The sequence below is a fragment of the Tachysurus vachellii genome, chromosome 6 (assembly GCF_030014155.1).
Source record: "Tachysurus vachellii isolate PV-2020 chromosome 6, HZAU_Pvac_v1, whole genome shotgun sequence".
In the NCBI taxonomy this organism is placed as follows: domain Eukaryota; kingdom Metazoa; phylum Chordata; class Actinopteri; order Siluriformes; family Bagridae; genus Tachysurus; species Tachysurus vachellii.
In genome coordinates this window covers 20,282,110-20,306,757 of record NC_083465.1, presented here as the reverse complement: position 1 = coordinate 20,306,757, position 24,648 = coordinate 20,282,110, and the positions used below count along the sequence as shown (strand labels likewise).

General features: G+C 38.7%; 1 protein-coding gene across 4 annotated transcripts; it reads left to right on the top strand.

Annotated features, from left to right (window-relative positions):
• The first annotated feature begins 2,933 nt into the window (after window positions 1-2,933).
• On the top strand, window positions 2,934-24,504 carry ide (insulin-degrading enzyme). Of its 4 annotated transcripts, none has more exons than XM_060872776.1 (26): window positions 2,951-3,091; window positions 3,809-3,940; window positions 4,267-4,440; window positions 4,978-5,185; window positions 6,666-6,835; window positions 8,186-8,308; window positions 9,519-9,631; window positions 9,774-9,936; window positions 10,130-10,222; window positions 10,395-10,486; window positions 10,846-10,926; window positions 11,531-11,634; window positions 13,258-13,360; window positions 13,878-14,000; window positions 14,239-14,321; window positions 15,423-15,567; window positions 17,881-17,991; window positions 18,512-18,632; window positions 19,279-19,370; window positions 20,070-20,181; window positions 20,611-20,778; window positions 21,125-21,397; window positions 21,545-21,606; window positions 22,854-22,926; window positions 23,024-23,091; window positions 23,182-24,504. In XM_060872776.1, the coding sequence occupies exons 3-26, from the start codon at window positions 4,281-4,283 to the stop codon at window positions 23,275-23,277; spliced, it is 2,937 nt and encodes a 978-aa protein (XP_060728759.1). In that variant the 5' UTR covers window positions 2,951-3,091; window positions 3,809-3,940; window positions 4,267-4,280; the 3' UTR covers window positions 23,278-24,504. The 4 variants fall into 4 exon arrangements, with proteins under 4 accessions (XP_060728756.1, XP_060728759.1, XP_060728757.1 ...); XM_060872774.1 differs by having other exon boundaries at window positions 4,262-4,440; XM_060872773.1 differs by lacking the exon at window positions 3,809-3,940 and having other exon boundaries at window positions 2,934-3,091; window positions 4,262-4,440.
• Window positions 24,505-24,648: the final 144 nt, after the last annotated feature.

Below are 24,648 nucleotides of genomic sequence, written 5' to 3'. Positions count from 1 at the left end.
TCAGTGTGAAGACCCTGAATTTGATTAATTAAATATAACATATCCTAAAGTGTTTTATACCACAGCGATTTACAGACAGTTTTTTATTTATTCAGGTTTTTTTAATATTTTTAGAACAACATGTACATTTATGGATAATTATGCTTAATGTTGTTGGAATGTTGTCCTCTTATCACATAAGGTATATCAACCGTTAACAGTTATTCCCTCACCAGTGTGCCCTTGTGAAGATAATAAAACAAAAACAAATGCAACTTCAAAAAACACAGAAACCTTTACCATGTTAATGAATATAAATGTTTTAATAAGTTAATCTGGAGTATCTAATGTATGGGTTTCTATGCAAGTTGTTACTGTAAACACATTAAAATAAACATTAATATAAAACCAACAAATGTCAGAAGTGATATAAAAAAATTCTGTCAAATCTGACTGTTATAAAAGAGGACAGAATGTGTAAGGAATAAATGATGACAAGGCACACTATTTTATATACATATATAATGCCTGTATATACAGTATATTTAATCTATTATTATGTTTGTTTAAAGCAGAATTTCTGAATATTTGATGGGGATTTGTTTGGTTGTATATTACACATAAAGCTGTTGTTCTAGAACCTGTTATTTAATCCATAAATGAAGCCAATGTCCTTTTTCTATCCAGCTGTTTGCACACCTGTGCATGTGTTTGTTTTGGCTATACAATACAGTGATGAGTATTGTTAGGTTGTCAGTCAAACAAGCCATGCCATTTTATTTTACATTTACTGCATTTTTTTTTTTAGGTCTCCATAAATTAATAGAGCAGCACTGGTTCACTACTATAGTTATCATGGCAGGTGATGTTAGTCTAATTCCAGCTTTTGGGGGAGAGTTTGGTGCAAGCACATAACATTTCTCTAGAGTTAGTTCCACATGTTTTTTAATACATTTTTAAATCATGTTGCTCTGTAAGGGCTGTTTCAATACTATATTAGGTGAAATTAAGTTTGTTGTGAAACATACATATGCTTTCATGTTAAGGTAGTTAATGTTTGCAAAAAAATGTAATGTTTGTAATATCGTTAAACTATGTGTGTGCGTGTGTGTACATATATATCAGAATCAGAATCAGAATCAGGTTTATTGGCCAAGTGTGTTCACACACACAAGGAATTTGTTTCCAGCTGTTTGTGATTCTCAAAAGTACAGACATAACTAACACTATACTATACATTTAGCTTGGACTATACAAGACAAGAACAGGCAAGACAAGCCAAGACAAAACAGACTATACAAGACAATACAGACGATGTGAGTCAATATAGACAATACGGGTATTAAATAGGGATACAGAAAATAATAATTGTACTGTGCAATATTATGCTTTTTGTACAATATTCAGCAGCAGTAGTGTGTGTAACGTATATGGATGATGTGATGACTAACAGTTCTGATAATGCAGTACTTATAGATATGAAGCAGGGAATATAATTATGGTGAGTTCTGAGTCAGGGTGATTTCCTGGGGAGAGAAACTGTTCCTGAAACAAAGTTCTATAGTGCCTTCCAGAAGGGAGGAGCTGAAAGAGGTTGTGTCCAGAGTGTGAAGGGTCAGTGGTGATTTTTCCTGCCGTTTTCTGGTCCTTGTATGGTACAAGTCCTGGGGAGTGGGCAGGGGGCACCAATTATTTTTTCTGCTGTTTTTACTGAGCGTTGCAGTCTATTCCTGTCCTGTTTGCTGCTCCAAACCAGATGGTGATGGAGTTGCACAGTACAGATTCAATGACTGCAGTGTAGAACTGCATCAACAGCTCCTGTGGCATATCATACTTCCTTAATTGATGTAGAAAGTACATCCTCTGCTGGGCCTTTTTGATGATAAAACTCTATCATCAAAAAGGCCCAGCAGAGGATGTACTACCATTTCCCAAGACCTGAAATGGGAGTGCAACATAAATTCATGTTGCACTCCCATTTCAGGTCTTGGGAAATGGTAGTGCCCAGAAACTTGAAGGACTCCAAAGATGACACAGGGCTGTTGGATATTGTGATTGGGAGTAGTGTTCAGGGGTCTTTCCTAAGGGTGTTTACCTGTAGGCCAGCGGTGTCCAATCTTATACACAAAGGGCCGATGTGGGTGCAGGTTTTCATTCCAACCAAGCAGAAGCCACACCTGTTTAATCAGTTGTTCTTGGCTTTTAATAGACTCTGGTGTGGCTTCTGCTTGTTTGGAATGAAAACCTGCACCCACACCGACCCTTTCCGGATAAGATTGGACACTGCTGCTCTAGGCTGTTCTGACTGCACCATAGCACCAGCCGCTTCACCTCCTGCTGGCATGCAGACTCATCACCATCCTGGATGAGACCGATGAGCGTAGTATCATCTGCAAATTTCAGGAGATTAACAGTTGGTCCACTTAAAGTGCAGTTACTGGTTTAGAGGGAGAATAGCAGTGGGGAGAGGACACATCCCTGAGGAGCTCCAGTGCTGACTGTCTGAATACTGGAGGTAAAACCTCCAAGTCTCACCTGCTGTTTCCTGGTGATCCACTGACACATGGCAGGGGGTATAGTGAACTACAATTTTTTTTAATAGATATAAAATGGCGGTTATTCCTGTGACGTACATCCGGAAAGTCACAACAAAGCGAGGTGTACAGGTGCAAGTCAGGAAGTTCAAGTGTAGTGACGAATGTGTTAAACGCACTTTAAACGGAAAAACACTAATACGCCTACATATTTACATATTTACATGTAGTATTCATTTTAATATAAATAACTCACAAATCCATTCCACTGCTCATATTATACTTTTTTATCCAGGCTTTACCTTGGCGAAACCTGAGCCACTCTAGTCTGATTGGCTCCCAAATGAATCCTTCTTAGCACCAAAGTGCACTACATCGGTCCTCAATGCCAGTCACTTATACCCTATGTAGTGCGCTCGTGTAGCGATTAGACGGCGGTTTGGGATTGAACCGAATTCATGGTTTATACGCGTATTTGTTATCGAGCACTGAAGTATGCTGCAATGTATTAGCCGGGTAATCCAGATAACGAGACCTTTATCCGTTTTAACACACATTTCACATTTTCAGACTGTCAGGTAAGTCGTGTGTGTCTTGTGTTGTGTTTAATTTGTTGTGTTTAATGTGTATTTTAAACTCCGTTATCATTGTGACAGTCATTGTACTGTGTCCGGCGGCTAAGCTAAGCCGAGTTTGCTAGCACGCTAAAAGCTCTTAGCTTGTTTGCTAACTGGCTAACTTTGTGTAGACTACACACTGGATATGTTTGTATTATATATTTTTGTTTTTAAACACACTAAACTACACGTTTATAATAATAATAATCCAGTTATTAACGTTACTCGCGAATTAGTGAAATTTGGTTCGTTAGTTGTTGTTCAGTCAGTTAGCTAGCTAGCTAAATGAGTTAGCTCAGTCTAGTTCTTAAAGCCGGTACTGAAGCTCTACATTGAAATGTAAACTACTGATTTTTGACGCTTGTAATTTTATACAATATAAATTATAAAATGTGGCTGGTGCCACACATTATACTCTGAAAAACCTTTCCTGTAATTAGAGCTCATTATCATTTCATCACAGTAATATTCTGTCAAATTAATATTTCAAACATTGGTATAGTTTCTGAACAATAACACTTTGAAACAAAATTAATGAACAGTTCACTTCAGAGAGATCCAAAGAACTTGACTCATACTTATGTACCAACGGTAACAGGTTAAAACAAGATCTTTTGTTATTTAAATTGTTTACATAACCTACTTTATGTGCTAAACTAGTTTTTATGCTTTTGACAGACGCAAACCTAAAAAAACTGGATAAGGTGTGCCTAGGAAGTGTTGCTCAACTGATACTACAGTGTCTGAGACTGCATTGCAGTTTGGCCACCGTACAGCCACCCTTTAAATCTCTTCTGCACTTTTACACAGGTTTCTACTTTATTCAACACCGTTTTGGGAAACCTTCCTTACCATTATGGCTTAGATTGATGTATCATTCAAGTGAAGAACATAAAGACTTACTCAGTAGAATAGATTTTAATCTACGAAGTCTGTATTGACGTAGACTAAAACCCCATTGAGTTTAAGCTTGTTACTAACAGATTATCATTGCTATCCAGCACTTGGAGACGTTTGTTTGGCAGAGAATTTGACAATGCTGTAAATCTAAGTGAACATAATGTTGCTGACATTTCAGCCAGTATGTGGCGTATCTAATGTGAACACTGCACCGATGTTTTGTTTTGTCAGTGTAGCTTTGAAAGACAGAATGAGTGACCCGGCAGTAACGAGGGTGGTGAGCGACATCATTCGCTCTCCAGAAGACAAGCGGGAGTACAGAGGACTGGAGTTCAGTAACGGCCTCAAAGCAATCCTGATCAGTGATCCCACTACAGACAAGTCATCAGCAGCGCTCGATGTCCACATAGGTAAAGAGATCGAGACCAAGATTCAAAATCTGGCTTGTATAAAGTCAGACATTAACAGAGAACACAAGAGTTGCTTAAATCATTCATTCACATTATATCCGATGATAAATACAGTGCCACACTTTTATGACCGAACCTGTACTCCGTGTTATGTTTTCTTGTATTACAAAATAGCTCAGTTACAGTGGCACTGACCAAGAGTTTGTTTATTCACACTTCCATAAAAGTTGAATTTATTTTCATTATAATCCATTTTGATAATCTTTATGTTAAAAAAAAACGTTCATGTTCATAGAAACGGAATGTTTAACACTAGGTTTGTATTTTTGCTCTTTACCGTTCATACCATTTGTAGCTCAGCTACAAACATACAAATAGAAACACTAAATAATGTTAGGTTTTCCCATTTACATCAGATACCTTTTATTTCTAAAATTAAAATCTATTCAAGACGTATTTATTCCACTGCTGCCACAAGGCTTTCTTCTAACATTTTTTTGTTTTTCTCACGTCATCTGTGCTCTACATCTTTATCAGGCTCATTGTCGGATCCTTCAAACATTGCTGGTCTGGCTCATTTTTGTGAGCACATGCTGTTTTTGGGCACGAAAAAATATCCCAAAGAGAATGAGTACAGTCAGTTCCTGAGTGAACATGCTGGGAGCTCCAACGCTTTCACCAGTGGCGAGCACACCAACTACTACTTTGATGTATCCCATGAACATCTGCAAGGAGCGCTGGATAGGTAAGAGTAAGGAGGACCGACTCCAGCGGACAAACGAGCAGAGCAAGAGCAGTAAAGCATTACTGCTCCTGCCTTGTCATGTCATTCTATATTTCACTTTAGAATAATGTATCTTCATGTGTGTTAGGTTAAAATGATACTGAAAGACTTTGACAGACCCTAGGTGGGAAACTGTTCCTCTGTGGATTGAGATTTGAGATCAGGTGTCTTTTGCCTGTGGTGTGTGATTACTTATTCCAGGGAGAATCATGTTGCTGTCCGGGTAGACTTCCTAAAGCCAAAATATAGTTTCCTTTTGCACTTAAAAATGGATGTACAACTTTGAGTAAATATAACAAGTGTAAATTTTATCATATTTTTTCTGTTTGGACTCAAAATTTCCTGTTTGGACTCAAAACAGGAAATTAACGATTTTAATTCTCAAATTAATTATTATTAATTATTAATCTACTGTACTTATGTCAGTTGCATTTTCCCTCCCCCAATGTCACCTGCTTTGGGTTTTATTTTGTTTGCTTATTTATTTACTTTTCAAAATAAGCTGACTTTCTCTATTCTAGCATCTCAGAAGGTCTTATTCCATTTGCATGGCAGTTGGATTTTAGTCTTTTTGCATAACCTAAGTTTATTTGAATGTATTTGAACTGCACATGAGTGTTTTTGAAACCACAGCTCTAGGGCAAATACAGCACAGAACAATGTAATGTTTGTTCTTGCACATCACATGAAGGTTTTATTGAACTAGGGTTTTCAGTGCAAAGTGCTTTTTCTATAGCCTGGTTCAGTTTTAAAACAATCCTGATTTCAATGTAATATGAACTGACTGTTGGATATTTACACTGATAATGGAACATTTTAGCTAGTCATTGTACCTTTTATAATTTCATATACGTAAAACAGGTCGTATCATTTGTTAAAGAAATATTTTCAGATATTAGGGATAAAGCAAACACTGCTGTAGCCCAGAAATAAATATCAGCACTTTAGAGTAAGCAAGTATGACTAACCAATTGTGTTTAATACCATTTAAATAAACCTGAACAGGAGCAGATGTGTCTTGTGTAGCACTTGCTCCCCTTGGCTGAAGTCAAAAGTCTCAAAGGAGCTTCCATAGATTCTGAGTATTCCCTTTGGTTCTAAGGTGCTCTGTAAACTGAGACAACAGAAAAAAATCACAGCAGTGCTTCTATATAATATTATTATTATTATTATTAATAATAATAATAATTTTGTAATTATATTAGTGTCATTTTATCTCATCAGTAATCCATTAAGCATGAATAATACTGATATTTTGTTCCCTAGATATAATTGATAATGCTGTTCTCTACATGAACTTTTATTTGTTTATAGTTTGCAGAATAAATGTCAATATAAATGAATGATTAAAATAGTTTATACATCAGTAGCTCTCTACATACTTGAAGGTCTCTCTGGTCTGCGTTTTTGTGCTTTTGCTTATCGTAGTTTTTCTGTTTAGGTTTGCTCAGTTCTTTCTGTGTCCTCTCTTTGACGAGAGCTGTAAAGACCGTGAAGTAAATGCTGTGGACTCTGAACATGAGAAGAACCTGATGAACGATGCATGGAGATTATTTCAGCTGGAGAAGGCCACTGGGAGCCCCAGTCATCCTTTCAGCAAATTCGGAACAGGTATCATGCAAGCATGAGGTGTTACACTAAACTCATGATAGAAGACACATCCTGATGTAGGCTACACAAGACGAAAAGTTTGCACGCATTATTGAATCACAGGCATATTAGTACAATGTGTTGCAAGAACGGTAGTTTGTAATATTTTAAAGTGTAATTTTTTTCCTAATATTAGCATTTTTTATTTTTTTTATTTGAAAGATTGTTTGATGGTAGATTGTGCCATAAATAATTTGGCTAAATAATATAGTGTCATCACAGCTCCTACTGCTGTCTGACACTTATATTTAATGATCAAGCATGCCACACTTACCAGTCTAATTGTACAGACCACAGTCGAGCTGTGTGCAGTAGAATCCAGAGCACCTGTACTACATGGTGGTTTATGCTAACTGATCTTTGGATGGCTGCACTACAGAGCTACTGTAAATTCTGGATAGTGTGAAGCATTTGAGAAGTAGTGTTTTACAGGCCGTTTTGGTATCATTTTTCCAAGTCATCATGTTCCAAATGGTTTTTTGGGCTGTTATGTAAGCAAGTTTTGAGGCAGGTATGTTCTAACTCGCACACATTTTGCTATGTACTCTGCTGCTTCTGCTTCTGTCACTTATTTGGCAAGTGGAGATAGAGCTCAGGATGAATATTAAATGGATATATATTGTGCTACATGATATGGGCAAAAATTCATCTCGTCAGTATATTGTATGGCGATCTGTGAGACAATGAAATTCTCATGCCTAGTGTCTTGTCTATCGAAAGTCAAGTCAAGTCACTTTTATTGTCACATCACCACAGCACATGTGCCTTGGTGAGTGAAATTCTTGGGAGCGAGCTCCAGAAATTGCAGAAACAATTTACATACAGGTGAAAAGTATTAAGAAAGTTGGTAAATGTTCCAATGCTTTTACACAAAAAAAGAGGTTGAAATACTAAAATACCATAACATAACACTTATTTAAAGGTTTTTAAAGATTGTCAAGAGGCTATCACTGAATGTGCAAATACCTTTTACACAGATTTCAGTTTAGTGGAATATACATTTTTTGTGAAGGAAGAACAGGTCAAACCGTTGACAGCAATTGCAAAAATGTTTGTGTAATACTTTGAATGAATGTTTCTGAAATATTGAAATCAGATTAATGATAATTTATGTATAATGAATGTTTTAATGGTTTTTATGGATATAACTGCCTAAATTAGCCAGATGGTGGCAGTCTTGAGCTTTTCATAAGGTAGGTCATACCTTTAAGAAAAGAAATGTCTTGCCTGTGTGTGTATGTGTGTTAGTCTGTTTGGCCTGTTTGTTTAGGAGATAAATAACTGGCTGAATTTCACACATGATTTTTATAGGCAATAAGCTGACTCTGGAAACATGGCCATCCCAGAAAGGAGTTGACATCCGTCAAGAGCTGTTGAAATTCCACTCCACGTATTATTCTTCCAACCTGATGGGACTTTCTGTTCTCGGGAGAGGTAAGCCAGTTTACACAGTCACCTTGCTAGAGAATGTAGATTTCTACCTGCCATCCTTATATTGTGTTTGGTGGATTTATTCAGGTCAGTGGTGAATAAATCATAAAGTACTTTGTTGAACCACTGAACACATGGAGGTTTTGGTCGCCCAAACCTAACCGAGTAGAATAAAGGATTTTATGCCTCCGATTTGTTTTTTTTTAATAAACTATAATGACAAAAAAAACAAACTTTAATATTCTTTATTATCGTTCTTTGTAACCTCTGTTCCAAAAATACAAATACAAAGTGACCTGTAAAACCTAAATTGACACCTGTATGATGTCTGAGAATTTGTTTGTTTTTTCTAAAGGACACAAACTGCCAACTGTCTGTTATTGAATGGGCAAAACTCAATAAGTTGAGCTCATACTGTGAAGCATTTACTTTGGAAATCTTTTTGTTCCCCAGTTCCTCATTTGTAGCACAATCATCAAACCTACCTCTTTAATCCTATGGCATTCAGCACTTGCTTGGTGCACTGATTTTATGGGTTTTTTGTTCTGCGATGTTTTCCCTCCTTCTACTTGCTGGATGACTTCTCCCTTGGAGTTCTCATACCTCATGTTTTACAAATTAAGCACTGCTTTGAAGCGCACATTTCTAAAGGTTTCAAACAGCATCAGCGAGTTCACTTTCTCCAGAGCGGCAGTTTGGCTTCGCTCTTGTGGAAAGTTGGAAGTTTTTCTTTCTTTCTTTTTCTTCTTTTTTTTTTTTTGTAAGTCTTCTTTCCTGACGGTTGTTTCTGAGCAAAAAAACTAAAACATTTTCTACACTTAATGGGATTTTCTTGTTACAGTTTCCTGACATTTATTATCTGAATTAATTTGGGATTGTTGGAAATTTTGCTGGTGTGTTTATTTGCTGTAGTAATGATTTCAGCCTAATTGTTACTTCACTGGTTTAGGTGGTATGACATCAGCTTTTCTCTACAGTGAGCCAGTGCAATATTTGTTTATTTTTGTTTTGTTTAATATAATATTGAATTTTTTTGGTTGTTGTATACTTTTTTAGTGTAAAGTGAAGAGACTTTGCAGACCACTTGAAGAGAGAATTACACTGCACGTGTTTGTTTGTTTGTTTGTTTGTTAACCATCACTATTAAACCTGGACATTTAATTTCTTCCCCCTTCTTTTTATTTTTTTTTAAATTATTTTTTATTTAAACTAGAATCTCTGGATGACTTGGAGTCTATGGTTGTTAAACTCTTTGGAGAGGTGGAGAACAAATCTGTGCCTATCCCTGAATTCCCACAGCATCCCTTCCAGGAAGAGCATCTTAGGGTGAGGAGAAGCACATGGCACCATTTCATCACGTTTATCACCAACCACTAACTATCTAAAAGACATTTCAACTAAACTGTGAATGTTTTACGATAAACCCTTTTGTTTTGTGTGAATGTGGTTTGTATATTGTCTTCTGTAGCAATTTTACAAGGTCGTTCCGATTAAGGACATCCGGAACCTCTACGTTACTTTCCCTATCCCTGACCTACAGAAGTACTATAAATCAAACCCTGGCCATTATTTAGGCCATTTGATAGGGCATGAGGGTCCAGGGAGCCTGCTGTCTGAGCTGAAATCTAAAGGTAAGGATCTGGATAGAACTGATAAACTTCTCTACAGAATATACCATCTTACAGCAAGTAGTATATTACTATAATGCTATGTAACTATAACACTATATAAGACATATATTTACATAATAAATACTTTTTTTGTATAACATAATATCTGCTTTGCTTTTTTTTAATCCCTTTTTACCAAACCTTTTAATTAAAGGTTGGGTAAATACTTTAGTTGGAGGCCAGAAAGAGGGAGCCAGAGGGTTCATGTTCTTCATCATTAATGTGGATTTAACCGAAGAAGGCCTATGTAAGCACAGGGAGTAATCACAATAAATGAATTGTGTTGCTGTGTAGTGTTCTGTGGTGTTCAGTGTAATATCTGGCATACTGGAACTCCTTAACTCACCTCGTGTAAGTCAGAGATCAGAATGCATGTGTAGGTTTAAGTGCAGCTCATTGTTTCTATCTTTTGTTTTCAGTGCATGTAGAGGACATCATCTTTCATATGTTCCAGTATATTCAAAAGCTGCGTACAGAGGGCCCTCAGGAGTGGGTTTTCCAGGAATGCAAGGTAGGCCAGATATCTGGAAAGTCACTTAGAAAACATGAGCAGAAATTGCATGACCCCGCACCTTTTTCTAATTCTATAATTCTAATATCACACTAAAAACCTTTATAGTTAGTCATAAGGTATGTTGATTCTTCAGGTCTCTTCCTGGTGAGTCTCTTTATCCCTGGTGGTTACTAGAGGTTTAAAAAAAGGTTTTAATGCTTTTAGTCTTCTCCTTTTTTAAACACAAAGTCCACTTAAGTCTTAAAGATCAAGTCAAGTGAAGTAACGCTGCCAATAATGCCTAAAGTATGGGTAGTGTGAAAATTAATACATTTCTATTTTAAATACCTTCATTCCAATTTTGTTTTTCTGTTCAGGATTTGAACACAGTGGCCTTCAGATTCAAGGATAAAGAACGCCCACGTGGATACACATCTAAAGTAGCTGGACTTTTGCACGTAGGTTCTTTCTTCAGCTCTAAAGCTGTCAGAAGTTTGAAGGGTCCATCACCATTATGTCATTTTCAGCTATTGACGTCATTTGCTTGCTGCCTGCTTATTTTATTATTATTGTCTTTCACACTATTGAGAAAACGTCACACATTTATTTGGATAACAGATGGTGTACTGAAAGCATGTATTAACCGGGCCAGCTGATCACATTTCCCTTGATTAATGTAAGCAGTCTCATTAAGATTTCAAAAACATCATCTCAATCCCATGTGGCAAGCAATTTTAAGTGGAGCGTATGTTTCCTTATGTATTTCCAAAACAGCTTATCATAACTGTATAGTTTTCTCAGTGCTCATCATAATCTTTATGATTCATCATAACTGGACCAGTATTTTATTTTATTTTTTAATCTCGAAGGAATCATTAAGTTATGTATTATTCTGTCGAGGGCCCACGTTACTAGTCTGAGTAACATTGCAATGGTGCATCTTGCACTTGGTATGGCATCAGGCTCAGAACATTATTTATGCATTGTTGCCAGAATTGATTGAGTAGTGTCACTCTACATCCGTCTACTGTGAATTCTTACAACTGTCCATGTGTCTTCCAGTATTATCCATTGGAGGAGGTTCTTGCTGCAGAGTATATGTTGGAGGACTTCAGACCAGACCTTATAGAGATGGTGCTGGATAAGTTGAGACCAGAGAATGTCAGGTCAGTCAAAGACATATATTCAGTGTATATATATAAAGGTGTGTCAGTGGTACAGTTTCACTTTAGGTAATTATTAAACAGATTGACAAATGTTTGTCATTATTGAGATAACATGTCCTTATGACACTAACCCTACTGAATCATTTCTAGCTTAACTCTCAGCCCTTCAACGGGAAGCAAGTCTGGTGAAAAATATTGAATTTATTTCTTGGGTACAATTCATGACCTGAAAAGGAGGTCAGGCAAAAAAAGTCTGCCTCTTAGGGAGTGATTGAGCTTGCCCAGGCTTTGGACAGATTCCTTGCCTTACTTCAAAGAAGCATCTTCACATTTGAACTCTTTTAATCTGAATGTCAGTGAACTGTTTTTCTTCTTGCCATGTTGCTCAGGGGCAACACAATACTGTGGCTGGTTATTACTTTGAATTTGCTACAGCGTATGTGTGTTTAAAAAGGAAACGACTTTTTTTATCGAACTTTTCTGACAAGGGGAGCCTTGTGTATTCGGCTGTAGACTGAAAATTGAGCTGTTCCATAGTGTGAATCAAAATATGGCTTTTGTCTTATTGCATGTATTTCAGAGAATGTTGGCTTTTTTTTTTTTTTTATACAGGTCTCGTTTTTGTATACGTTCTCAATATTACCGAAGATGAAAGAATAAATTTACAGATTTAAACTATATAAAACTATCCAAGATGGCGCTACACATGGCTGCCTCGTTGTGCTCTCCTATTGTGTGGTGTGGAGATTTCAGCTGGAGCAGTTATCATCTTAACACATTCTCCATTCAGTGCTTGGGTACATCTGCTTGTCATCTGCAGAGGTTGATGATCCTGTAAACTATCAACCTGACGTCATCAACCTCAACCTCATATCAACCTCTGTCAGTATTATGATGGAACATTTATATAGTTTAGTTACCAGACAGAAGCTGATACAAAGCGTGTTTGTCTGGAAATCCAGTTGTGTGTATAAATGACTTGTCCAGGCTCCTAATTGGTTTAGCAGTTATGTTTATTAAAAGGCAGCTTTGATTATTATGGTTCATTGGGCTCAGTTTCAAGTCTTGTGAAAGTTGTTTATGGTAGAAATCCAACAGCCATGGAGTGAACATATATAGGCAGGTTGCTGGTATCTAGTGCATTACTAAACATTATTGCCATTTGAACATCACAAGACTGAGTTCCAATCTTTTCATTTTTCCAGTAGAAGGGGCTTTGGACTTAAAGCTGGATTCATAGTCTCCACTCAGGTCTAGAGACTATTTTGGGCTCTCTCATGCACATGATTGATTGTGGTGACTCAGAATAGCGGGGTCATTGTTCTGAAAGTCCTCCATCGATCAGAGCGGCACCAATTGCTCTAGCACATTTCTGTCCAGATACAGAGCATCGATCCCTGTCTTGGTACTCCAAATTGAAGGTTCACTGGAAACTTAAGCTTCCCACATGTAATGTAATAATCCTGATTTTAAGACCCATTTATTATAGAGCAAATTTGCTAAAAGCAGAGTTCTCCAGCCTCAGGGAGGCTGTGTGAGATGAGAAGTGTCAGTGTCTGTAAACTGAGAATGGTTTGATTGTAGAACAGGTATTTATGTCTGTCTATTACTGTTCCTCTTCAGGGTCGCTGTGGTCTCCAAGTCATTTGAAGGACAGACTGACAAGACAGAAGAGTGGTATGGAACACAGTACAAGCAGGAATCTATATCTGATGAGGCCATTAAGGTGAGTCTCTCCTCTTGGATTGCAATTGGGAACATTTTAAACTATGTATTTTTGTACTGATTTGAAAAACCAAAATACTTCTCACCCACCCACCCACTCTCTCACACACTCTCACACACTCTCACACACTCTCACTCACTCACACACTCTCACACACTCTCACACACTCTCACACACTCTCACTCACTCTCACTCACTCTCACTCACTCTCACTCACTCTCACACACTCTCACACACTCTCACTCACTCTCACTCACTCTCACTCACTCTCACTCACTCTCTCTCACTCACTCTCACTCACTCTCACTCACTCTCACTCACTCTCACTCACTCACTCTCACACACTCTCACACACTCTCACACACTCTCTCACACTCTCTCACACTCTCACACACTCTCACACACACTCACACACACTCACACACACTCACACACACTCTCACACACTCTCACACACACACACACACACACACACACACACACCAATGTTTTCATTGATTTTATTGTTCCGTTCCAGAATTGGCAAAATGCTGATCTCAACGGAAAGTTCAAACTGCCAATGAAGAATGAGTTCATCCCCACCAACTTTGAAATTTACCCTCTTGAGAAGGACTCTCCATCTTATCCCACTTTAATAAAGGTTTTCTTCCTCCTCAAATTCCAGTGTTAAACTGCTTTCCAAAACCTTTATTTCTATTCTGATGGTTTCACTCTCCTCGCTTCCAGTAAAATTCTGAATCAACTCTTTCTGTAGCAATAATAAAAGCATTAAAATCTAGAAAAGGTTTCCATTGTGTGTATACCAGTGCTTTTGTTTGTATACCAGTGCTGTCTGACTGCAGTGCAACCTGTACTGAAAATGTGTTCTCTTTCTTTAGGATACTGCAATGAGTAAAGTGTGGTTCAAACAGGATGATAAATTTTTCCTGCCTAAGGCCTGTCTAAACTTTGAATTCTTTAGGTAAGTACTTAGTGTATCACTAGTTGGCATTTAAGACATAACTGTTATTTTATTCACAGCTTTGTCATCATTGCATGCTGAAGCTGCTGGTCGACACTTTGTTTTTTTTAATAATTTCTCAATGGGAGATAAATCTGTCATTGCAATTTAATCTGTATCACTTTAATTTCGCAGTGTATTTGGTGAAGGGGGTGGAAACTGCCCTGGGCCTCTATAATTGTGTTAATCCGTTTAGTTAATCCCTTTATTAATGGCTGCATAATTTATATTCAGTGCTTCGTATTTCAGGATTCAGTATTTTATGAAATCCTCTTGAGCATAAATGCATCTTGCAACATCTTTTCTTATTAACCCTTTCCATTTTTGTGCAGATTCTTTAGTTCCAGGTGTTGCTGCAAGGCTGCAGGTGGAATGCAGAAGTCTAGCGTTCATTACTAGGGTGTTTAAGGGGCTTTTTATACCTGGTCACTTCATGCGTTTTCTGTGATCGGATAGCTATCCGATAGTAAAAAGACCAGGTCTAAATGCCCTCTGAAACGTTTTCGAGACGGATATAAATCCGATCGTTCAAACCACTTCAGGAGGAGGTCTGGGACGCATTTCAGATGAAACTGGACAGGTGTAAATGAATGTGGTTGTTCAAGCCACATACGTCAGCGCTATACTCCTCCCAAACAGAAGTACGTCATTCGCAAGTGATCTTTCACCCAGGTATCTCGTTGGGCCTTAAAATGCACTGCTGCCACTAGCGAAAATGCAGCAAACAGTAAATGCTGGTTTTTGTAGCATAACCGTCATAACAAGGTTTTTCGTCTTCTTTTTGATTGCATTCTGAAAACTGCATACACCAAAGCATGTTCCATTTCAATTACCCCGGAAATGAGGTCAAATATATGTGCATTTTGGGCGGGAGTAGAAAGATCGGATTGATATCCGATTTGCCAAGACGCATTTATGTGGCCTAATGTAAATGGAACAGTTTTAACAAATCAGATAGCTATCGGATCAGAGAAAACCCATGAAGTGACCAGGTGTAAAAAGGCCCTAAGTGATGCACAAACCTGATATGTTTTGGTTTATTCAATGCTGTTGTCTCCACAGCCCTTTTGCCTATGTGGACCCGTTGCACTGTAACATGGCATATTTGTACCTTGAACTTCTCAAGGACTCCCTCAACGAGTATGCATATGCAGCCGAGCTAGCTGGCTTGAACTATGACCTCCAAAATACCATCTATGGGATGTATGTAAGTATCCAAATTATCCTCGTTGACCGCATTTCCAACTTCATCCATGACCATCATACCACCATTATATTTCCCAGATGTACACTGCAATCTGCCCCTTCTCTCCTCTCACAAAGCACTGTCCAGAAAGCCAGATGGTGGTTTAGTAGTTTTATGAAGATGGCTGGTGTCAGTATTTATGCATAAAGGTATACATTTAGTGCATCATGTTTGAGATCTGGTATGAGTTGGGATTTCTGTTAAGTTGACTGTTCCTGATTGGCTGAAACTGATTATATAAATGTGTTATTCGAATCAGATTCGAATAGAGGTCACATTCCATTATAAAATGCTTTCTTAGTACTGCCATACAAAAATCTGACCATTTTAACCACTTACCCTCTGTGTACCTACTTGGCTACCTACACAGATTCACAAAACATTCTTTGTTATTTTGGTTTTGGCTACTGTCAAAATATGAGACTGGAAATCCAGATGGTGATATTTTTTTTTGTCCCTGATAAACACGAGCTACAAGCAGACTAGCTATTTGGAAGTTCAGAAAGACATATGGGGCTTTTACAAAGTGCGTCTTAATCTTAATTACACGATTAGTTGAATTACTAGTTTTCATAGAAGGGTAAACCTTAAAAGATGCACAAGAGGAAGTACTGCAGGATTGGTGTTGAGAACCTGCGTGGTGGAAGGTAGTTTGTGGATTAGCCCCTGTTGGCTCTGCCAGTGTTGAGGCTGCATATACATACTCGAGACATGTTTCCCCCCCCAATCACTGTCTGTTTCGGTTCTGTTTTGTTCTTTTCATGTCACCATTGTCCAATAAACTTTTTTTTTTTTTTGTTAGCCGCTACCTATATACAGATCCCCTGCACTGCAACATGACGTACCTATTTCTCAGGTTGTTGAAGGATGATTTAAAAGAGTATACATGTGCAGCCCGACTGGCAGGGCTGAGCTATGGCATAGCCTCAGGAAAGAATGCCATCCTTGTAAGTATGGCACGCCAACTAACCCATCTCGTGTGGCAGGGCAAGATTTAGGGATGCTTGAAGCTTGGAGGTGTGCTAAATTGATTTTCCAAATCCTTTATGTCTTTGTCAGTGCATAAAAGGAAAGTGGTGAAACACTAACACTGCACAAGGTGTGTGTATATTGCCAGCTGTATTTATGATGATGTCTCCCCTGCATACAAGCTTACCTTATTTATATCTTGTATCGTAGTTTGACAGGCCGATGTACAGCATCCTTGTTTACAGACAACTTGCAGTGCAACATGCCTATTAGAACAACCTTGAAAGCCAGCGGATGTTCATTTGCTTAATGAATGTAACCTGCTAATTATAGCAGTCTTCCCACATTGTCTGCCATTTTAATGTGTTTACTTTTACTTCTGGAAGTCTTTAGAGTTGGTTATGGATAATATTTATTAGAACATGGTGGCTGTGTCTGAAAAATGGTCATTATGTTCTAAAACATTTCCTGACATGATATCTATATTAGAGTTACCATAGCCTTCTTGTCAGCTCAGTTGAGTCTGGCTCTCTTCTCCTCTGACCTTTGTCATCAACAAAGAACTGCTGCACATTTGTTGTTTTGATACTCCATATTACGGTTTTGGTACTAATTATGCTAATGATATTTTAGAGACCAGTGTGGAGTACTGGGGGGAAAGCATACAAGTGCTCAGATTGTTCTGCGCTTATGATGGCTCACTGGCTTGTTGCCATACTTGTAGAAATTGCAGCATATTGTGTTCCAGTAGGTTGCCTCGTTGATAAACTTCCAAACTCTGCACATGGAACTATTATGCAGGCCACATCAATATAATTATAGTGGTGGTCAGTCCTTATGAATATACTACAGAGACACTGTTTCAGCTTGAGCATGTCTGACTGATGTCAAGTGTGATTTCTTGTTGCAATTTAGCTCGAAATGCTGTGTGGTTTAAGCCAGTCCTATGCAGGTGGCGTGGAAATAAAGTATTACCCTGTGCCTTGCATGCTTTTCTTTTACTGCCTTTAAATATTCAGTATCAGTAGTGGTATCATCTGAGTAACTATGAGTATGTCCCCACTTCCTCAGCAGTTGGTTGAGGCCAACTCCATGTAAGTTGGCATTTTGCTAAATAAAATGTAAATTAACAGTTTTCCAGACCATGTGCTAGACTGGGGTTTGTCAGGTGTCACAGCTAGTTTCACGTTAGCGGTGTTCATCTCGTAGTGCCATGCTGAGCAGTGCTCCTACACTCTCCCCTGCACACACATGCGCACACTTTGGTATGAATTTCTGCTGTAACATTCTGTCTCTGTACTACAGCTCTCAGTAAAGGGCTACAGTGACAAGCAGCACATCCTGCTGAAGAAGATCATTGAGAAAATTGCCACATTTGAGATTGACGAGAAACGCTTTGACATCATCAAGGAGGCGGTGAGCAGTGCCTACATCTTACAAATAAAACCCTTCCAAATCGTAAATGAGCATGTGGCCCATTATCTCTTAAGTGTGGCAAATGGTTATCATGGAAGACACACAAGTGCTATAACCTGCTATAACCCCTTTGGAAAATGTTTTCCTGCCAAAATAAGCCAGACAGAAGGTTCCCAATATTGTCTGTGCCTACCAATTATCATTTCCATTTTGTGCCCACATTATATTGGCTGTAATGGCATTTATTCCAGCTTAAACTGAAGATGATTTTTGTAATTTTCTTACACTGTATTTTAATTATGTTTGTAAAGCATGCAAAATGGATTTCTCAGTTAGTGAGATTACTAAATCCTGACCTTGTTATTTAACGGATTCACCTGTTTTTAACTGTAGAAATTGAAATCCTGTAATACCCTTTCAATCTTATTTTACAATCTAATACATAATTGTTTTGTCTAAGGGATCCGTTTTGGTTTTGTATTTTTTTTTTTTTTAAAGGAATTTTTTGTTCTTTTTGCAGTATATGAGGTCTCTGAATAATTTCCGGGCAGAGCAGCCTCACCAGCATGCCATGTACTACCTTAGGCTGCTCATGACTGAGGTGGCATGGACTAAAGACGAGCTTAAAGAAGCGCTGGATGGTGAGTTATATCCATGCACACTAACAGTTGCACACGTATGCTGGCAAGGATGAATTGTTGATTACAAGACACAGTTATTACTTGCCTTTGACTTCCACAAGGCACAAGACAAGGAACCGTAAAATTGCTCTTACAAACTCTGGACAGTCCCATGCACTGTGCAAGCCTATGGGGCAGTTTTAGATTTAGAAGCAGATGTTACACATTACTGATTCTTATGATTATTCTCCATTTCTCCTGTTCCCTTTGCTCTCATGATTTCCTTAGCTGTGAGACAAGATCAGATTTCTCCTCCCCTCTCCGTCAGTGTCTTCTGCCCATATGTTGTCAATACTACTATCCATTTGTACCATGATTCTCATTTTCTTCTCCGGTTATATGAGCTCTTCCTGTGTCTTGTGTCTTGATTGCTCATCTTGCGCAGCGTCAGTCACCTGGGTCTGCCTGAATCTAGGTCAGACGCTGTGTGAATTTAGAGTGGTCATTCTACTCTGTGTGTGTGTGTGTGATGTGCGTATGGCTGAAAAAGGTTTATCATTTTTTAAGCCGTGTCTGTGTCCAAAGTAATGACACTTATTTTGCTGCTTTGCCAAAATAATATCTGAGAAAGACTTGGTGATTTATTGCACATCTGAATTTATTTCAGATGTCACTTTGCTCCGCCTCAAGGCCTTTATACCTCAGCTGTTGTCACGGTTACATATTGAAGCCCTGCTGCATGGCAACATCACCAAACAGGTTGGTTTGAAACCTCTGAAAGTAAGTGTGTGTGTGTGTAAGTAAAAAGAACAAGGCAGCTTTTCACTTCCTGGCAGAAAGTCTCCTGAAATGTGGCACTCACCGCTGATCTAAAAAATAAATATGTGTAGAGCTGCAATGCTGAAATGCAATAGAGCACAAACCAGATGTTTAATGATGAATAACTTGGGTGGCTGAGTCTAAATCGCTCTTTAATTTAAGCACAGTGTCAAAGTGTGAAATGTGAGCTCAGTTTGTGTTCTCATCAAGCTCATCATATCTAATATGACAAACAACGGGAAACCGAGTTACAGAACCTGCTCTGGCTAATATTAGTGGTGAATAAAACTGACTTATTATGGTCTAATTTGAACCGTCTGGCTACGCAAATCACCGAATGTCGACATCTGAAATGTCTCCCATACTTTATCGCCAAGAAGAAAACGGGTGTCTACAAACTATATCATCAAACTAGAAGCGAGAGGTTTATAGAATAGGAAAATCTGAAATGGTATACAGATGGTTCATAGATTAATGGATTCTTTATTTCAGTAACTAAATTATTTACAGCAAACCACTTGGTAATTGTATGAGCTGATCTTGGTAGCAAGCAGTAATTTGATCAGTTACTATATATGGATGCATTTGGACGTTCAGTAGCTTGTGAGCAATTTTCTCCTTCTGTGCTTGTTTTTGTAGTCTGCGCTCAGTATGATGCAGATGCTGGAGGACACGCTAATCGAGCATGCTCACACCAAGCCCCTCCTCCCAAGCCAGCTGATTCGCTACAGGGAGGTGCAGGTGCCTGATGGTAAGTTCCGGGACGTTTCTTTCCCTACGCACATCACACACACTCTTTATATAACCTCACAGCAGCACATGCATGCAACCCTCGCCTACATTTCTAGAATTACTGCCTAATACTTACGTGTCCTGCAGCTGTGTCGCCCCCCCTCTAAGCTCCAAAGTCAAAATCAGCTGCACCACACACATTTCTTTAGCATACACAGTCTGAATTGCACATTTTCCAGCTCTTTAATTGGTTTGTTTCACGAAAATAATTTTGTAGTAGTTCAATAATTGCTTATTATAGATTTTATTTAACTGGATCCTTGAATCATTTAAGGTGTTGTCATGAATATTGCTTCAGTTCATGTGTGTGTGTGTGTACAAGAGGTCCGTGTTTTTATATGTGTTTGTCATGACTCCTTGTCTAAGTCCAGTTCTCTGTGGTTATCAGGTGGTTGGTACGTGTACCAGCAGAGGAACGAGGTCCATAATAACTGTGGTATAGAGATTTACTACCAGACGGACATGCAGACCACACATGACAATATGTTGTTAGAGCTCTTTTGTCAGATTATCCACGAGCCCTGCTTCAATACACTGCGCACCAAGGAACAGCTCGGTACGTTGCGCACACACAACACCAGCATATGTTTGTAATATTAAAAGGCAAGAAAAATCCTCTTTTGACACTGTTATCTTTTTAGTCAGCACAAACAATGCCTAGGGCCCAACTTACCTTAGATGCTTAATGTACGAAAATGGTTTTGAAATAAATTCTAACAGAACATTATTGGTCTCTGTGATGCTTTTCTTTATAAAGATTGTGACTATTTAGGTGGATTTTTTTTTTTGGATTGTGTTTTTCTGTCTGTCCATCCCAGTTTGAATCCATAGTCCAGCTATTTCTTTTTGATAACTATGTTTTTTCCAACATCCCACTGAGCTCAGTCTTTCTCTTCCATCAGGCTACATTGTGTTCAGTGGTCCACGTAGGGCTAATGGTGTGCAGGGGCTCCGTTTCATCATCCAGTCAGAGAAAGCCCCTCATTACCTCGAGTCACGAGTGGAGGCCTTTCTCAAGACTATGGAGAAGAATGTTGAGGAGATGAGCGACGAAGCCTTCCACAAGCACATTCAGGCCCTGGCCATCCGTCGTCTCGACAAGCCCAAGAAGCTGGCGGCTGAATGCGCTAAGTACTGGGGCGAGATCATATCCCAGCAGTACAACTTCGACAGGGGTGAGCAGCAAACACTCGGCTGTTCTGTGTTCAATTAGACACACACTGATATGGAGTGTTCCCCAAAACTGAGTTTTAAGCTTAACAAGCAATTGCTAATGAGGCAAAGATCTCTTAAGAGGATTAACAGTATACTCTCCCACACAGATAATATTGAAGTTGCCTATCTGAAGACGTTAACGAAGGACAACATTATGCAGTTCTACAAGGCAAGTCTCTCGTATTTCTGACAAATGCCCAGATTTCATACATTTTAGTCGTATCCAGTTTTCTCTAACACTGAGAAATTCAAGGCTAAACCAGGTTACACAGGCTTCTTCTGTTTGAATTGCTGCTCACACTCTGAGGAGCCGAACAAACATTCTTCTCTTTGCAAGCTGGTTCCATTGATAAGGGACGAAGTTATGCTAGCCATTTAAGGGGTAGGCATACGATGCTCTGTCCCCAGCCAGAGTGCAGGGATCATCACATTGGATGTAGCAGTCTAGTATGGCATGAAGACATGGTTTGGCACCCCTTTTCCACCAAAAGGAACCGGGTGCTGGTTCAGAGCTAGCACTGGTACTGGTTCAAAGTTGGTTCTACTGGCGAACCTTCTAAGAACCGGTTTGCCTTTCCATCGGTTAGAGAGCATCACAGAGCCGAGTCTGACGTCACTGTATACGTGTCACGTTTCCCAGCAACGTTAGCGCAGCAAACACAACAACAACAATGGCGGATGTTGCATTACTGTTAATGCTCATGGCTTTGTGAACCTACATTGGCATCCAAACGCGGCGAATCCAATGTGTACGTGCAGCTCCATGTAATTTGTATAAACGGAGATTGTAATCGAGAAAGTACATAACGTTATTTTGTCTAACACAGAAAAAAGTTAGCCTTAGCATGTAGCTACCTACTATCATGTGTGCTGATAATTTACATTATCAAAGGCACTAACAGTAGCCCCGCCCCCAGCCCCGCCCCCAGCCCCTGACACAAGCGGTTCTTAAGTTTAGACCAGCAACGTTTTGGTGCTACTTAAGAACCACTTTTCCTGGTTCAGAGCCGGTGCTTTGGCTGTCGAAAAAGAAAGAACTGGTTCTAAATTAGGCTCCGAACCAGCACTCAAACTGCCTCGGTGGAAAAGGGGCAAAAGACACCAACCAAAATCTAAAATTATGGGGAATTATAGGTCAAGATCCTCAACACCAATGACCAGCTTCAGCAATAGGAACAATGTACATAATGAATCTCAAGAACATGTGCTTGAACACTTGTAGGATTTATATAGCATTATCATTGTATGCAGCAGATTAAATAATTAGATTTTGTAGTTAAATACTGAACGAATCCATTGTTTAAGTAGATTTGAAGATTATATTGTGCCATATAGGTACTAATAAGTATTAGAATTGAAGGCGGCATCCCTGACATCAAGTTCTCACTGTTCCCCTTTCCTGATCTTGCTCTACAGGATCTTTTGTCTATTGATGCTCATAAGAGGCACAAGGTGTCTGTGCATGTGCTGTCTCGGGAGATGGACTCCTGTAAGTACTTGCCCAAGTTTGTGCATAGAATAGTGTTGCCCATGTGGATGGATAACATTTGGAATGCTCAATATATTGCTGCTTGTTCTAATGCCAGGTCCAGTGGTGGGAGAGTTCCCAGCTCAGAATGACGTCAATCTCGCTCCTGCTCCTTCTCTGCCTCAGGTAACACACTTCAATCAACAGCACTCATATGTGCGTGTAGTCAAATTTCTGTTCCTGCACTGATATATTCTGTATTTTTTGTGTTTTCAGCCTGTGGTGGTCCAGGACATGACCGAGTTTAAGAGGAGTCTGCCTCTTTTCCCTCTCGCTAAACCTCACATCAACTTCATGGCTGCCAAACTGTGATCACACCACTTGCAGTGCATTACTGGGTTTGATCTAGACACACAGCACTCTTGAGTTTAGAGCCAGTAACACTGTCTTCTGACTGTGTCGTGTTTGTGTGTGTGTGTTTGTGTGCGTGTGTGTGTGACTTGGCTGAGGTGTAGCAGTGTCGAGTCATCGTGTTGGCTACACTGTACACTTACAGCCTGGTCACTGAGGAGCTATTTAAAATCACTTTACACACACAGCTGTTTTAGAGATTACAAAAATGATTTGATTAATCAGGAATAGTTCATGTAGGTGTTGAGTGCTGACCACAGGGACATTTTACATTTGTGTTTGCCTCATTATAAAAGGGTTAAATTTTTCATTTAAAACATGTTGGATATATCATCTTTACTGTGCTTTTTGAAGAGAGAGTCAACATTTTAGCAATCTTTTTTTTTTCTTATTTACCCAGAATCTTGGAAAAGCACTGATTATTTTCCATTTGCATGCTTGAATTCAATTCGATATTTTGCATTTTTTATTCTATTTATTACTTTTACAAATATATTAATGGAAGAGGTTTCAGAATTGTTTTGTTCAATTTATCAAGCTGCACATTTTGCCTTACCTTAATCTAGTCACGTAAAAGTCATCACCGATCTGTTGACGGTTTTGCCGCTTTCTGATTTCTTACAGCACCACAGTAACACGGTGTGTGTGTGGTCATTTGAACGCCTCCTTCAGCTTTAGAACACTACAAACAGCACAGTGTCTCTTATTAGCTATTCTGCTACATGTTTATTTGCTAAGCCTGGAGATATCAATTTATTATGCTTTGATAGTTAAAACAGTGCAGTTCATAAAAATGCTGATATTGGCGTTGTCAGATTTTGGGTAAATAGAGAAATCGTTTTTAATTGCTAGAATGTTGAACCCATTGAGCCCATTTTCCCCAGAACTGTTTCACTTTGAGTTTGAAGATGCTCATGCAACAAACTGTCTACACATGGTTTCTGTACCAGAAATATTTTGGCCTTAAGTAAAAAATATTTTAAATCCAGTGAACAGGTTTTTAAAAATCTGGTATTTTATTTTCGCTAGTTAAATGATTTGGAGGAGCTGTTTTAGGCTACTGAGTAGATGGGCATGGAGCAGTTTTATTAGATTGCTTTCTTAAGGATCATACTCAAAGTGATTGTTATGGCTTTTTATTTTGTTTGAAGTTGAAGGAGAACTTTAATAAATCATTTTTAAATATAATTTTCATTTTGTTAAAGTTTCTTGAGAACTGAGCATTATCTTTTTGTGATTATGAAGCCAAAAGATGCAAAGTTTAATGACTCTACCTTTTCTGTAGTTGGTGTGGTGTTTGTGTGTCAGAGAAAATCACTCAATAGGTTTAGC